The sequence below is a fragment of the Pelophylax lessonae genome, assembly GCF_965119305.1.
Source record: "Pelophylax lessonae genome assembly, chromosome: 12".
Taxonomy (NCBI): domain Eukaryota; kingdom Metazoa; phylum Chordata; class Amphibia; order Anura; family Ranidae; genus Pelophylax; species Pelophylax lessonae.
This window is the reverse complement of record NC_138779.1, coordinates 24505529-24521225: the sequence shown is the minus strand read 5'-3', so window position 1 is coordinate 24521225 and position 15697 is coordinate 24505529. Positions and strand designations below refer to the sequence as shown.

General features: G+C 42.9%; 1 protein-coding gene across 16 annotated transcripts in view; it reads left to right on the top strand.

Annotated features, from left to right (window-relative positions):
* The window catches only part of KIF1B (kinesin family member 1B), a gene marked incomplete at its 3' end in the record, with an annotated part of 308482 nt that overhangs the window by 136440 nt on the left and 156345 nt on the right, over window positions 1-15697 (top strand). For all 16 annotated transcript variants that reach the window (XM_082274494.1, XM_082274493.1, XM_082274505.1 and 13 more), the window contains exons 6-9: window positions 3968-4146; window positions 4716-4827; window positions 7988-8065; window positions 12281-12346. In XM_082274494.1, the coding sequence (XP_082130620.1) occupies window positions 3968-4146; window positions 4716-4827; window positions 7988-8065; window positions 12281-12346 (435 nt within the window). The remainder of the gene's footprint in view (window positions 1-3967; window positions 4147-4715; window positions 4828-7987; window positions 8066-12280; window positions 12347-15697) is intronic.

Sequence of the window (15697 nt, the reverse complement as noted above, 5' to 3'; positions counted from 1 at the left end):
TCTGTAGATGAGTGTAAAGCTGTGGGTGGAGCAGAGTCCTCCAGCAGCACAGAAGCATGCCTGTAGATGTGTGTAAAGTTGTGGGTGGAGCAGAGTCCTCCAGCAGCACAGAAGCATGCCTGTAGATGAGTGTAAAGTTGTGAGTGGAGCAGAGTTCTCCAGCAGCACAGAAGCCATGTCTGTAGATGTGTGTAAAGTTGTGGGTGGAGCAGAGTCCTCCAGCAGCACAGAAGCATGCCTGTAGATGAGTATAAAGTTGTGGGTGGAGCAGAGTCCTCCAGCAGCACAGAAGCATGCCTGTAGATGTGTGTAAAGTTGTGGGTGGAGCAGAGTCCTCCAGCAGCACAGAAGCCATGCCTGTAGATGAGTGTAAAGCTGTGGGTGGAGCAGAGTCCTCCAGCAGCACAGAGAAGCCATGTCTGTAGATGAGTGTAAAGTTGTGGGTGGAGCAGAGTCCTCCAGCAGCACAGAAGCATGTCAGTAGATGAGTGTAAAGTTGTGAGTGGAGCAGAGTCCTCCAGCAGCACAGAAGCATGTCAGTAGATGAGTGTAAAGTTGTGAGTGGAGCAGAGTCCTCCAGCAGCACAGAAGCCATGTCTGTAGATGTGTGTAAAGTTGTGGGTGGAGCAGAGTCCTCCAGCAGCACAGAAGCATGTCAGTAGATGAGTGTAAAGTTGTGAGTGGAGCAGAGTCCTCCAGCAGCACAGAAGCCATGTCTGTAGATGAGTGTAAAGTTGTGGGTGGAGCAGAGTCCTCCAGCAGCACAGAAGCATGTCAGTAGATGAGTGTAAAGTTGTGGGTGGAGCAGAGTCCTCCAGCAGCACAGAAGCATGTCAGTAGATGAGTGTAAAGTTGTGGGTGGAGCAGAGTCCTCCAGCAGCACAGAGAAGCCATGTCTGTAGATGAGTGCAAAGTTGTGGGTGGAGCAGAGTCGTCCAGCAAGACAGAAGCATGTCAGTAGATGAGTGTAAAGTTGTGGGTGGAGAAGAGTCCTCCAGCAGCACAGAAGCATGCCTGTAGATGTGTGTAAAGTTGTGGGTGGAGCAGAGTCCTCCAGCAGCACAGAAGCATGTCAGTAGATGAGTGTAAAGTTGTGGGTGGAGCAGAGTCCTCCAGCAGCACAGAAGGATGAGTGTAAAGCTGTGGGTGGAGCAGAGTCCTCCAGCAGCACAGAAGGATGAGTGTAAAGTTGTGGGTGGAGCAGAGTCCTCCAGCAGCACAGAGAAGCCATGTCTGTAGATGAGTGTAAAGCTGTGGGTGGAGCAGAGTCCTCCAGCAGCACAGAAGCATGAAAGTATAGGAGTGTAAAGCTGTGGTGGAGCAGAGTCCTCCAGCAGCACAGAAGGATGAGTGTAAAGTTGTGGGTGGAGCAGAGTCCTCCAGCAGCACAGAAGCATGTCAGTAGATGTGTGTAAAGTTATGGGTGGAGCAGAATCCTCCAGCAGCACAGAAGCATGTCAGTGGATGTGGGTGGAGCAGAGTGTTGAGGTTGTACTTCCCGTATGTTGGTGTTTGTCAGATTTCTCTGCGTCAGTAATAAAGACACAGCCTGCTCCAGTATATCTTATTCATATGCAGTTTATCTCTGATAGAGGCCGGGCTCCCCGCTCTGCTGGCTATGATTATATCCATGATCTGAAGATCTGAACTTCTTGTGAATTATTCATAATTTCCTTTTCAAAGTTTAATGCATCCATTTCTAATGTGAGCCGAGAGCCAAGCGCCTTCCATCCTAGCCAAAGAAAAAATGAAAAGTGAATTCTCCACAAAGCCGCCTCTTTAAACACTCGTAGCCCACCGGGCTCTTTAATCCGATTATAGGTTTTGGATATTAACTGCCACCGGCTGCTTGCATGGAGCCAGATATTATGTGTGTCTGTGGCAGTGGAGGGGGTGGGGGTCCCAACTGACACTTGGGCAGCTCTACTACTGAGACTTAGAACACTGAAATGTGTGCGTTTGCATCACTGAGAGCCCGCAGCAGTGTAAGACCTCGACGTACAAGCTTACCTTTGTGTCTTAGTAGTAGAACTGCATTGTTGTTAAATATCGATACGGTGTGTGTCATTGCCATTCAGGACATTTTGGGGTTGATTTACTAAAGGTAAATATATAGACTATGCGCTTTGCAATGTGCAGTTGCTCCAGAGCTTTGTAAATGATGTAAAGCTTCACTTTGCAAAAAAGTACCCAATCACGTGCAAAAAAAAAAAAAAGCATTTTTACTTGCACATGATTGGTTGATGGAAGTCAGAAGAGCTTCTGCTTATTTACTAAGCTCTGGAGCAACTGCACTTGCAGACTGCACAGCCTTTTTGCCTTTAGCAAATTAACACTTTTGTAATTTATTGCCATTAACCACTTCAGCCCCGCCCACATCAGTTTTACTGCGGCAGGCAGCTGCTCCTGGGCAAAGTGATGTAGTATTACGTCGCTCGCTCAGGAGACTGGGGAGCCAGCGCGTGTGACCGGCGGCTCCGATCTCCCGCAGCAGAGAGAGAAGGACAGACGGCTGATGTAAACCCAGTAAGGGGGTATGATTGATCGCTGGAGAGTTTAGTTTGGTCTGCCTCCGTCCCTATATTTCTATGGGGGGTGTGTGATGGTGCCTCAAACCAAGGTGTGGGACTTTCAGGGCACTTTCACTGAAAGTCCCACACCTTGGTTTGAGGCACCATCACACACCCCCCATGGCTGATGTAAACACAGCCGTCTGTCATTCTCCCTGAAGTGATCACACAGGCTATGTGATCCTGCTATATAGGATTGCATGTCTCTGTGATTACTTCACAAGCCACGCCCCCTGACAGTTAAAATCATGCCCCTAGGGACACATTTAACCCCTTGATCACCAGTAAAGTTAACCCCTTTCCCTGCCAGTGTCATTATTACAGTAACAGTGCATATTTATAGCACTGATTACTGTAGTAATGTCACTGGTACCCCAAAAGTGTCAAAAATGTCAGTTAGGGGTCCAATCTGTCCGCCGCAATGTCGCAGTCCCACAAACAAAATTGCAGATCGCCGCCATTACTAGTAAAAAAAAAAAAAAAATGACATAAATCTTTCCCGTAGTTAGTGACAGTGACTTCAAGGGGAGAAGAAACCCACCAGCTGTCACAAGGAGCGGGGCTCTGGCAGTGGGAGGCAGGTGATTAGGAGCATGTTTCATGTTACACACTAAAAACGGGTGTAACATGTTCCTTAAGGTGAACCATCCTTTAAAGAAAGTGAAAAAATTATGGATCTTTTGGCAGTTTAAAGTCAGAAAGTTAAATCCAGCTTGATCCCTTCAGGCTGGCCCCTTTTACAGGTATAGCTATATACAACATTAAAAATAAGTGTCTATAATGTTTAAAATCCAGTAATACACGGTCTTACCCTGCTCTGCATATGCTTAGTTGCACTCTATTTTATGGCACTGTGCTGAAAAGCAGAGCCACTAGAGGCTGATCTGCTGACAGCCTAGATATTTACTGCTGCTCAGGGGCAATGGGCTTCAGCAAAATGGCAGCCTCTAGCAAGAATAAACAGGAACACTGCTGAAAGCATTTTACATCACACAATATAATTTTGGTAGAATAGTAATTCATTTATAATGTATGTTCCTTGCTAAGGAACATTAGTTTTATCAATTGTTATGGGTAAAGTTCCTCTTTAAACAGACACTAAAACTGTGTTGCGGGGGGACTGCTGTTATTACTATTGAAGGACTACATCATAGGTTCTTTTATATTGCCCATTATCTCACATAAATGATTCACTGCACCTGCCATTTTAATTTAAATCGAATCTCCTCTGCACCATGACAACCAAAAACCGTTTATATAAGGAGTTACCCAGATTCCTTTAAAGAAGAACTCCAGACAAGGTGTTTTCTTTTTAGTCTTTGATAGAGGGGGGAAGAAGGGTTAGAGTACACTGCCTTGCACATTGCTCACATTTCATCCTTTTGTGCCATTTACAGGTTAGCTACATGGAAATTTACTGTGAGAGAGTCCGAGACCTGCTGAACCCCAAAAACAAAGGAAACCTTCGTGTCCGGGAACACCCGCTGCTGGGGCCCTATGTGGAAGACCTGTCCAAGCTGGCTGTCACCTCATACACTGATATTGCCGACCTGATGGACGCAGGAAACAAGGCCAGGTGAATATAGAGACGCATAAATGGATGTTTTTTAGGCTGTTCATGTGAAAGCAAAATGCTTTCTTGTTTTTTGATAATTCCAGTTACATGCTGATCAATTCATATTTTAGCTAATATGTGAGGACAGATTGGCACATGGCAGGAGATAGGGATGCACAGCTAGAAGTTAACTTAATGCGGGGGGTCATTTAGGATTAAATTAGGTGTTGAGGAAGGGGTTGTTGTTAGTGCAGTCCCAGAATAAGGAGGTATTTTTAACTCCCACAGTGCTGGGAGCTTCATGCCAAAATCTCAGAGCCAGGATACTATGTACTAGCATTAACATGTCACATCTGAGCATGTATAAACCAGAAGACAAAGATTCAGGCCTGGACTGGCAATCTGGGAACTGTGGTGAGGGCCAGAAGGTCGGGTGCATCTCATAGAACCTATCCTAGAAGCTCCAAAATTATCACTATTGGAATGCTGCTTCTTCAGCCGGACTTAGCCTGAGACTGTAAATCCCTGGATAAAGTTTGGTATCTCTGCTTAGGAATATGTAGTATTTTAAATGCAAATTTTCTCTACAGGACGGTAGCCGCCACAAACATGAACGAGACCAGCAGCCGCTCCCACGCAGTCTTTACCATTGTCTTTACCCAAAAAAGACTTGACATAGAGACCGACCTCTCCACTGAGAAGGTAAGCAATACATGCCAACAGGCAGACAAACAATTCTGTGATCCTGGAGATCCCAATTATTCTGCTCCTTTCTCACATCGACTGTGGTTAGCAATCAGATTCACACTCGTCCAGTCCCTTTCTAAGGTATAGAATTAAAAGCAGTGGCTGGTTGGGTGCTAAAGGCAACACAGACTTTTCTTGTGCCTGACTCTTACAAAATCTTATTGTGTCTCTTCTGTGGCCCATCCAAGCCTATTATCCTGCAAACCTGTCCTTGGTTATACAATTGAAACTTCTATAATTTAACCACTTGCCGTCCGCCGCAAGTAGATATACTGCGGCGGTCAGCCCCGGCCAGGCAAAGTGACGTACCGGTACGTCACTAGCCTGTCACCGGTTTGTGAGCCAATAGCGGGCGAGCGCGCCCGCCCCGGCTCGTTCACTGAAGAGTCCGTGCGTGTGACCGACGGACCCGATGTCCGCCGGTCACACTGCGATCGTCGGTAGAGAGGGAGAAAGTCAGGCGGCTTATGTAAACAAGCCGCCTGTCATTCTCCCCTGTGTAAAAATGGAGATCAGACGGTTCTACTATGTAGAACCGTTGATCTCTGTTTTTACAATAGTAGACATGTCCCATCACAGTTAGAAACACGCCCCTAGGACACACGTAACCCCTCCCTCTCCAATACAGTTAACCCCTTCCCTGCCAGTGTCATTTTTACAGTAACAGTGCATATGTATAGCACTGATTACTGCAGTAATGTCACTGGTAACCCCAAAAGTGTCAAAAATGTCAGTCAAGGGTCCGATCTGTCCGCCGCAATGTCGCATTCCCGCAAAAAAAACCGCAGATCGCCGCCATTACTCGTTAAAAAAAAAAAATGACAAAAATCTTTCCCTTTGTTAGTAAACGCGATAACTTTTGCGCAAACCAATCAAAATACGCTTTTTGCGATTTTTTTTTTTTTTACCAAACATATGTAACATAAAACAAATTGGCCGAAAATGTTAAAAATTTTAGATTTTTACATTTTTTTTGGGGAATTTCATTTTTGCAAAATTGACGCTCTTTTTTTGTTTATAGCGCATGATCAAAAAATCACACAGGTGATCAAATACCACCAAAAGAAAGCTCTGTTTGTGGGAAAAAAAGGACGTCAAATTTGTTTAGGTACAGCGTCGCACGACCGCGCAATTGTCCGTTAAAGTCACGCAGTAAAAAATCGCAAAAAACCCCCTGGTCAGGAAGGGGGTAAAATCTTCCGGGGCTTAAGTGGTGAAACTCCTGGAAGAAATTCTATTCATTTTTTAAGGCCCCTTTCACAGAGGCATTCTGATCAGGTTTTCTTGTCAGTTTTTCAGGCGGACCTGATCGGAAAGGTCCATTCATCCCCATCCCTATAGACAGGTGGGTGTGAATGGACTTTGGACTGTAAATTTACTGTATGTATACAGTGTGTATATGTGTGTATGTATGTATGTGTGTGTGTGTGTGTGTGTGTGTGTGTGTATATATATATATATATATATATATATATATATATATACACACACATACACACACACACAGAAAAAAAGATATACATGAGCTCAGATCCCATTAGCTTATTCATATATATATCACACATCAGGTGCTAAAGGGGTGTGACACCACATATTAACACTAAAAATTCTGTCTGAACCCTCTGCACACTGCTATATGCCGTTTCTAGCAAACTTTTCACAAAAACAGGAATTTTTAATTCACATACGTTGCAATACATGTTTAAGAAGGTCCAGTGCATCAAAGTAATCCCTCTCTGGCCATTCCCTACTCTGCTCTGCAAACTGCAAATGCTTCAGAGATATAATGACAATATGGGGCAAATACACACAAGTTGTAGGAGAGCTACAGGTTAAGGTCTGGTCACTGACCTGGACTATGCAATAGAAATAGGATATACCTGTTCTCAAATCCCAAATAACTTAAACATACACTACATTACCAAAAGTATTGGGACCACCTGCCTTTACATGCACATGAATTTTAATGGCATCTCAGTCTTAGTCCTTAGGGTTCAATATTGCATTGGCCCACCCTTTGCAGCTATAACTCTTCTGGGGAGGCTGTCCACAGGGTTTAGAAGTGTGTCTGTGGGAATGTTTGACCATTCTTCCAGAAGCGCATTTGTGAGGTCAGGCAATGATGTGGTCGAGAAGGTATGGCTCGCAGTCTCCACTCTAATTTATCCCAAAGGTGTTCTATGGTTGAGATTAGGACTCTGTGCAGAGTTCCTCCACCCCACACTCGCTCATTCATGTCTTTATGGACCTTGCACTGGTGCGCAGTCATGTTGGAACAGGAAGGGGCCTTTCACTGGAGCTAAGAGGCCAAGTCCAACCCCACCCCATAACCCCCCCCCCCCTCCACCAAATTATTTGGACCAGTGTACAAAGCAAGGTCCATAAAGACATAAATGAGCGAGTCTAGGGCAGCCTTTCTCAACCTTTTAGGTCTCGGCAAACCTATTTCTTAAACCAGTGAATTTGGGGTCTGTGGTAAAAATGCCCCTTACATTGGTGGCCACCCTTTTAGACAGCTTAAAAGGATTGTTTGTGTCATGCCACTGACTCATCAAGTGGCCCTGGAGCTATGCAGGAACTATCAAATAGAAGATCAGTAGGCCACAGCTCAAGGAAACCCTAGCAACCTCTGGTGGAACCCTTGTTGAGAATGGCTGCTCTAGGGTCACCTTAATGACAGACCTGAATAAAGAGTATGCAAGGCATTTGGTAGAATAAAAAAATTCATTTCCCTGGCATTTCAGTTGGCTTACTTTTGTTTGGCCTAATTTGTAGACCATTGTTTCTTGTTGTTCCACCTGTCTTCCCCTTTCATTGTGGCACACATTTTTGAAAATAATTTGAATTCTTTGAGGTTTCCTGGTATAGATGTTGTTAGAAAGATAGATAGATAGATGTTGCCTTTATATAACTTGACATCACAATTATGTCATATCTGTACTCAGTTTGTGTACATGATCTGCATCCTATATTAAAAGCATAGAAAAATGATGGCAGAAGATAGACTGAGTAGTTCATCGAGTCTGCCCGTTTTTTTTCTTTTTAAAACATGTTTTTTTTTTTTTGTTAACTTTTTTTGTCTGGGTACTATTAATAAAGCTGCTTCTTATTTCAGGTCAGTAAAATCAGTCTGGTAGACTTGGCTGGGAGTGAAAGAGCCGATTCCACAGGAGCAAAAGGAACGCGGCTAAAAGTGAGTACAAATGTTAAAGTGATTGTAAAGTCCCGTTTTTTTGTTAAATAACAAACATGATATACTTACCTGCTCTGTGTAGTTGGTTTTGCACAGAGTGGCCTGGATCCTCCTCTTCTTGGGTCTCTCTTCTATGCTCCCTGCTCCTCCCTTCTGTTGAGTGCCCCCACAGTAAGCAGCTTGCTGGTGGGGCACCTGAGCCGAGTCACAGCTCCCTGTGTCCATTCAGACACTGAGCCACGACCTGTCCTGTCCCCTCTTTTTCTTGATTGGCTGACTGACTTTGATTGACAGCAGCGGGAGCCAATCATGCTGCACTGCTGTCTCAGCCAATGAGGAGGGGAGTCCAGGGCAGCAGAGAAACACCTGCAACATTCCTGGATAGAAATGGGCTCAGGTAAGTATTAAAAGGGCTGAGGGGGGCTGCTGCACTCAGAAGGTTTTTTTTTTTTATCTTAATGCATTAAGATAAAAAAAAAAAATCTGCCCTTACAATCCCTTTAACCTTGTCTGTGAATGATAATATTTCTGCTCTTAAAGTGTTTGTAACCTTTAAAAAAAAAAAGTCCCTGCCAGCCCCTCTTTTTTATGCAGCAATAAAACACAGTGTAAGGCTTCTTTCACACGGCCGCTCAGTTTATTTCATCCGTTGCGGCACTTTTTTTTTTTGTTTTTTCGGACACGGATGACACTTGTGTCATCCAGTCCGTATGTCCGCATTTCATCCCATCCATGTGCGGGTGATATACGGACATAATGTATGTCTATGTGATTGCGGATGTCAGCGGATGACACCGCTGACATCCGATTTTGTGTCTTTTCCGGTTTTTAAACGGAAGAAAAAATAGGGTTCCATTCCGTTCCAAAGGACGCAAATCGGATGTCAGCGGATGGTCATCCGCTGACATCCGCAATCGCATTGACATGCATTATGTCCGTATATCATCCGCAAAAAAATGGGATGATATACGGAAATGCAGAACGCCCGTGTGGAAGAGGCCTTAGTGTTTGTTAAAAATAAAGCTTGTAAATACCTTTTTTTTTTTTTTTTTTTTAAATCTCCCGGCAGCTCTCCCACTCCATCTACTGGCTACAGTGCGAGGGCCTAAGATCTCTTTCTGACATCAGCTGGGGAGGTCACGTGACCGCTGTGCTGGCTGCTCCTCCCCTCCCGCTATAGCCCTTAGATGGGAGAGGAGAGAGCGGCTGGGAGTCAAATTTTTTAAAGTTTACATTACCACTAATAGCGGCAAGAAGGGGGGGGGGGGGGGGTCAGTCGGCTCACACACACAGGAGCTGGGACACAGGATCAGCCAGGTTTTTTACAGATTACAGAGGGGCAGATTAAACAGCATAAGCAGTGTGCTGTTTAATCTGCTAATAGGAAACAGAATCTCTCTCTTTTTTTTAGGGTTACAAACACTATAAGCCTGGTACACACAATGAGATTATCGTACAAATGATCGTCTGTTTTTTTTTTTTTTTTTTGCATGCTAGTCTCTATATCGAAGACGAATAGGTTCCTAAAGTTATGAAAATTCTCGTACAACAGAATAAAACGTCGGAAGTGATGTAATGTTTTATAAAAAGATAATAAAATCCGCGCTAAGGAATCAAAGGATATAAATAAGTACTAATAAGCTGCAGCCTCACTTAAACTATAGCCAAAAGACTATATAAATAGATAAGAATGGAGGTGATGGCGCTGCTTATATTATAAGGTGTAATTAGGTGGATATTCCTATGTAAACATATATCATCGGATGAATTGTATATAAAAAAAAGGCTATGGAGAATAGCCACCAGGTGGCGAAGTGTAATGTGCAAAGATGTGCTGAGATAAATAAATATGTGTATATATACAATATGCAATAGTGATAAAAATAAATAGTCAACAGAGTGAATCTATAAACAACATTAAATAAATCAATCAATAAATAATATAAAATGACTCAAAAATCACGATGATAAAAATTAGTAAAATAGTGCGGGAAAAGCTTGACCAAACAGGATAAATGTGCAAATATACAGGAGAGTATTATCCAAAGTGTACAAATAGGTGATTGTACTAAAAATATAAAAATTATTATAAAAATTAAAGTTCGTGATCAAAAAATTGTGCAAAAGCAATAAAGTGCGGGAAACTTCTTTCCAAAGTGTGACAATACGTAATGATCAGTCAATTCATATACTAGAATACATCCATAAATAGGTGAGTGTACCCAGTGAGATAGGTGGGCAGTGACTTACGGTGACCCCCAAGGTGGGTGACTGGTGAGCTGCAAAGTGGCTACTGATGAAAAACCTACTCACCAGATATACCCACCCCACACAGGGGTATAGAGTGGGTATTGTAGATATGCCTCGCTGGTCCTTACTCTGTGTAGTGGTTCCCTTCCTGGGGGAGAATGGTGTGGGGTCCGCGGGGTATCGCAGATATCCTAGCGTGGGGTCCAGTACTAGGGTCTTGTTCCAATATGTCCGATGCTCCGTAGCCACGCCAGCTCCCAGAACCCCACAGGTATTTACTTTCAGACCTTGCTGCTCCCCACTATGCTACTTCCAGCAATCCTGTCCACCCCTCAGCCGCTTGACTGTTGAGATAAGCGGCTGAGGGGTGGACAGGATTGCTGGAAGTAGCATAGTGGGGAGCAGCAAGGTCTGAAAGTAAATACCTGTGGGGTTCTGGGAGCTGGCGTGGCTACGGAGCATCGGACATATTGGAACAAGACCCTAGTACTGGACCCCACGCTAGGATATCTGCGATACCCCGCGGACCCCACACCATTCTCCCCCAGGAAGGGAACCACTACACAGAGTAAGGACCAGCGAGGCATATCTACAATACCCACTCTATACCCCTGTGTGGGGTGGGTATATCTGGTGAGTAGGTTTTTCATCAGTAGCCACTTTGCAGCTCACCAGTCACCCACCTTGGGGGTCACCGTAAGTCACTGCCCACCTATCTCACTGGGTACACTCACCTATTTATGGATGTATTCTAGTATATGAATTGACTGATCATTACGTATTGTCACACTTTGGAAAGAAGTTTCCCGCACTTTATTGCTTTTGCACAATTTTTTGATCACGAACTTTAATTTTTATAATAATTTTTATATTTTTAGTACTATCACCTATTTGTACACTTTGGATAATACTCTCCTGTATATTTGAACATTTATCCTGTTTGGTCAAGCTTTTCCCGCACTATTTTACTAATTTTTATCATCGTGATTTTTGAGTCATTTTATATTATTTATTGATTGATTTATTTAATGTTGTTTATAGATTCACTCTGTTGACTATTTATTTTTATCACTATTGCATATTGTATATATACACATATTTATTTATCTCAGCACATCTTTGCACATTACACTTCGCCACCTGGTGGCTATTCTCCATAGCCTTTTTTTTATATACAATTCATCCGATGATATATGTTTACATAGGAATATCCACCTAATTACACCTTATAATATAAGCAGCGCCATCACCTCCATTCTTATGTAATGTTTTATATTTGTATTGTATTTGCGGACGAAAACTGTACTCCTTAAACAAAAATCGTACGATCTGGTATCGCACGAGAAAAATCTTTGTGTTTGTCCCTTTGTATAATTGTGTATAATTTTGTACGAAAGCTGTGTACTAGCGATCGCTTCTAAAGCGGTATTTTTCGTATAGTGTGTACTAGGCTTAAGGCTTGGCTTACACTTTTCCCTTTCCAGAATACTTGCTTTGGTGCGATGCAATGCTATTTGATTCTGCATGAAATGCACTGCAAGAAAAGATGCATGTTTCTTTTCTGAGGCGTTAAGGTGCTATTCCAGACAAATCATTTTGAATGGTCTGCAGTGCACTTTAATGCTTTAAAAAAAGAAAAAGTGCATTAATGCCCTTACGTTAACACAATGCAAAAATGAGTGAACCTAGCTTTTGTGTTTCCAGATCTTGTTATCTACATCCAAAGTTGAACATTATTGTTTTCACATACATAAATTCTGAAGCAGTATGCAGAGAAAATAAACATTTGTCATAGACAATATTATCTTTAGATCTTTAGCTTCTACCCCCATCACACCCTGGATGTATTGGAATTGTTTTCTGTGTGTTTTGTGTTCTTGTCTCATTGTCCGTGTTCTAGCTAAAGGATTCCCAATAATATATCTATATTGTGATCTAATCTGATTGTTTTTTGTTGGTTTGCAGGAAGGTGCTAATATCAACAAATCTCTGACCACCTTGGGGAAAGTCATCTCTGCTTTGGCAGAAGTGGTAAGTCCTTTTATGTTATGGAGGGAAATTAGGTGATTCTTGGTACACCCATCCGATGACAGTCATTATGTATGTTAAACTGGGTATACATGTTTCGAAACTGGAGCAGAAACTGGACGAATTTTGGTATGTTCAACAGAATCTGCTCTAAAGACCAGCTTCTGTGTGAGCGGTCCAGGCTGTCAGAATACAATAGTGCAGTGGGGAAATTCCTGCATCCACATTGCTTCTGTGGATGTGGCGATCTGTGGCAACCAGCTGGTTGGACGGAAAAAAAACTCTACGTGAATACCCTGCTTTAGGCTTGGCAGACAACCCACACTTGTTTTTAGGGTAAATGTCAGACAAACAGATCCTCCTCTTCTGAAAATACCCGCTGGCATTCCTCCCCCATAGTAAGCTGCTTGTTCGGGGGGCTCTCATGCTTGCTTGCTCCCGATCCGGCTCTGTGCAGAAGCCTGCAGACAAAGGGGGCGAAGCGGAAGTGGGAGCTGGTACCTGCTCCCCAAAAAAATAAAATAAATAAAATATCCAAAAGTGATAGAGCATGGGGCAGAAGAGGAGGAAAAGCGGAACTTCCCCTTTTGGGTTAAGTTCCACTTACATTTTTATAACTATTTAGGGTTTATATTTGAAACATTTGTTTCTCCCCTTAGCTTAACCTACAGCTTGACACACTGACACCCCAGCTTAAATCAGGGAATCGGATTTCAGTCTGACGGTACTGCCCTGTTCAGTGCCTGAACTCACATGATGCACACTCTAAAGCTGGGAAACAGTGTGTGATGTTAGAAGATGCCAGATTGCTCTGACTAACTGATGCAAAGTGTCAGACTCAAACAGGATAAGGAACTAAAATAATAGAGATTTTACATGAGTAAGATTGCTCAGTAATTATTATTATTATACAGGATTTATATAGCGCCAACAGTTTGCGCAGCGCTTTTCAATGTGAGGGAAGACAATACAGTTACAATACAATTCAAAACAGGAGGAACTAGAGGGCCCTGCTCGTTAGAGCTTACAATCTAGAAGATTGTATTTTTATGAACAACCTTCACAAACAATACCTCTGTCTGGCTCCTCTTCATTCTGCGCATGCACACCATGGCCCCATAAGTATAAGCAGATGTTGAAAATATATCTATACCTCTTACTTTTTTCTTTGGCTACATTTATGCTTGCAGCAATGCTGAAAAGCAGTCTACATTTGCATTGCTATTCACAGGCATTTGGCAGGTGGTAAGAAAGCGATGTGTCACGTCTTCACCACCTGTTTCATCCCCTAAAGCAGGTGTCTCCAAAATTTCTAAGCAAAGCACCAGTTTACTGCCCTTCAGGATTTAGAAGGGACGAACTGTGGCTTTTGGTTGTAGAAAATGCCCCAGCATCAGTGCTCCATCACTGGTTTTCATGGGAGTAACGGTGCCACATTGATGGTAGGGGGAATAGTGCCCTATCATTTGTGTCAGTTGGTGAAATAGTGCCCCAGGGGCCAGTAAAAGGCATGCAAAGGGCCACTTCCAGCCCCCAAGCTGTAGTTTGGAGACCACTCCCTAAAGGATAAGTTCACTTTTACATCATATGTAGGCTATAACATGCTACTTTCCACCTACCTCCTGCCTCCAACACTCCACGCTCTCTGACCGTGGACAGGGGATCTTCTCCCCACACCTGCTGTCACAATTTGAAAACAGCGCAGCCGTGCAGGGCTCCATTCATACAGCTGCATTATTCATTCACAGTTTCCTGTGAATGAATAGACTAAAGTACCGTCAGCCATTGCGACTGAGAGCTTGTAGTTCTCAATGCACTGGTGAGCGCCTTCGTAGTTCATTGTTTCTTCCTGACATTCATTAACTGCCTGCCTGTATTCAAAGTATAGAGTCTGCAGAATCCAGGCATTGCGCCTGCGATCTACTGTTTGCAGGTGCATGGCTTTACTGGATGCAATGTAAAAAAAAAAAAAAAATTCATAAATATGTGCATTTAATATTTTTTTTTTTACAAAAGGTAAACTTAGCCTTTAAATGCCACACCGCCGCTCCATAACTGAATGCCCTGCAGTAAGTAGTGGGGTGATTACGCCATGGCCTTGTTTACTTGAATAGGTCACGATTGGCAAGAGGAATAATTTCTAGCTGCAGCCATGAAGCAAAAGTATCACAACCGCAGCATGTGAACTCCCATGTTTGTTACCTCTGCAGTTTAAGGAGGGTGGTTGGGGGGCAGTAAAACACCACTCAACCTCATGTTAAGGTTCTTTTTGTCTTGATCATTGTCATTGGGACAGAAAGTGATGTGAAAACTAAAACTGTACAGTTGTCACTGAAGCAGCTAGTGAGGGGAAATTTTACAATGGGGACACCTGTTCAATGCCAAGGGGGAATGTCCCCACCGCTTTATGTCTTGAGTACAAGAATTCAAAGGCAATGTCCCAAACGAGACACAGAAAGCAAAAACTTTTTAAATATTGCATACTATAGCCAACACAATAAAACGTTTTAGCTATAGACCCACTTTAAGGGTTTAATATTTTAGTACTGGGGCCAGTTTTGTACAATTATCATACTGATTAGTGACAATAACATTTCCGGCATTGATTTCTAGCGATATCAACAGACAGTATGAAATATTTAATAGTCAGAATTGCCATTAACTTTCATTCTTAATCTCCATGGATATAATACATTTATTAGGGCTTTTATGTTGAAGCTTCCAGGCTTTTAATATGTGACAGCAATCTGAATTTGTTGCGATCTATAAGTAATATGTATGGGTGAGTGCTCTTGTGATGTATTATATTTTTGTTTTCATTCATGCTGTCCTTTCAGGATAACTGCCCCAGCAAGGTAGGTCTTTCTGGTGGTGTATACCTTAAAGCTTTTAATAAAGAGCAACATTGATTGTTTCTGTATTTGCTCGATCTGTTTAGTTGCTGACAGTTCTTTTTGGCTTTGCCATCTCTCCCTCACAGTCTGTCGGAACACTAAGGCCAGTTTCACTCGGGCTTCAACTTGTATAAGAACGGTGTGAACAGCGAACTTTCACAAAGCATTTGCAGAGCTTTCAGCAAGATGTGTTTGAACCCTTTAAAGTACCATTCAGTTCCAGTTTGTAAATGCTTAATACAGATCCTAATGGGAGTGCTAATTGCCGCTTTAAACAAACTGCTAGCAGCCTTCAGCACTTCTTCAAGCTTGTTGTAAGCCTGCTAGCAGTATGCTTAAAATGGCAATCAGCACTCTCATTAGGATTTGTGTTTAACATTTACATACTAGAGCTGAATGGTACTTTAAAGAGGAACTGCCGTCTGCTCACATCATTTGTAAAAAAAAACATATTTGCCAC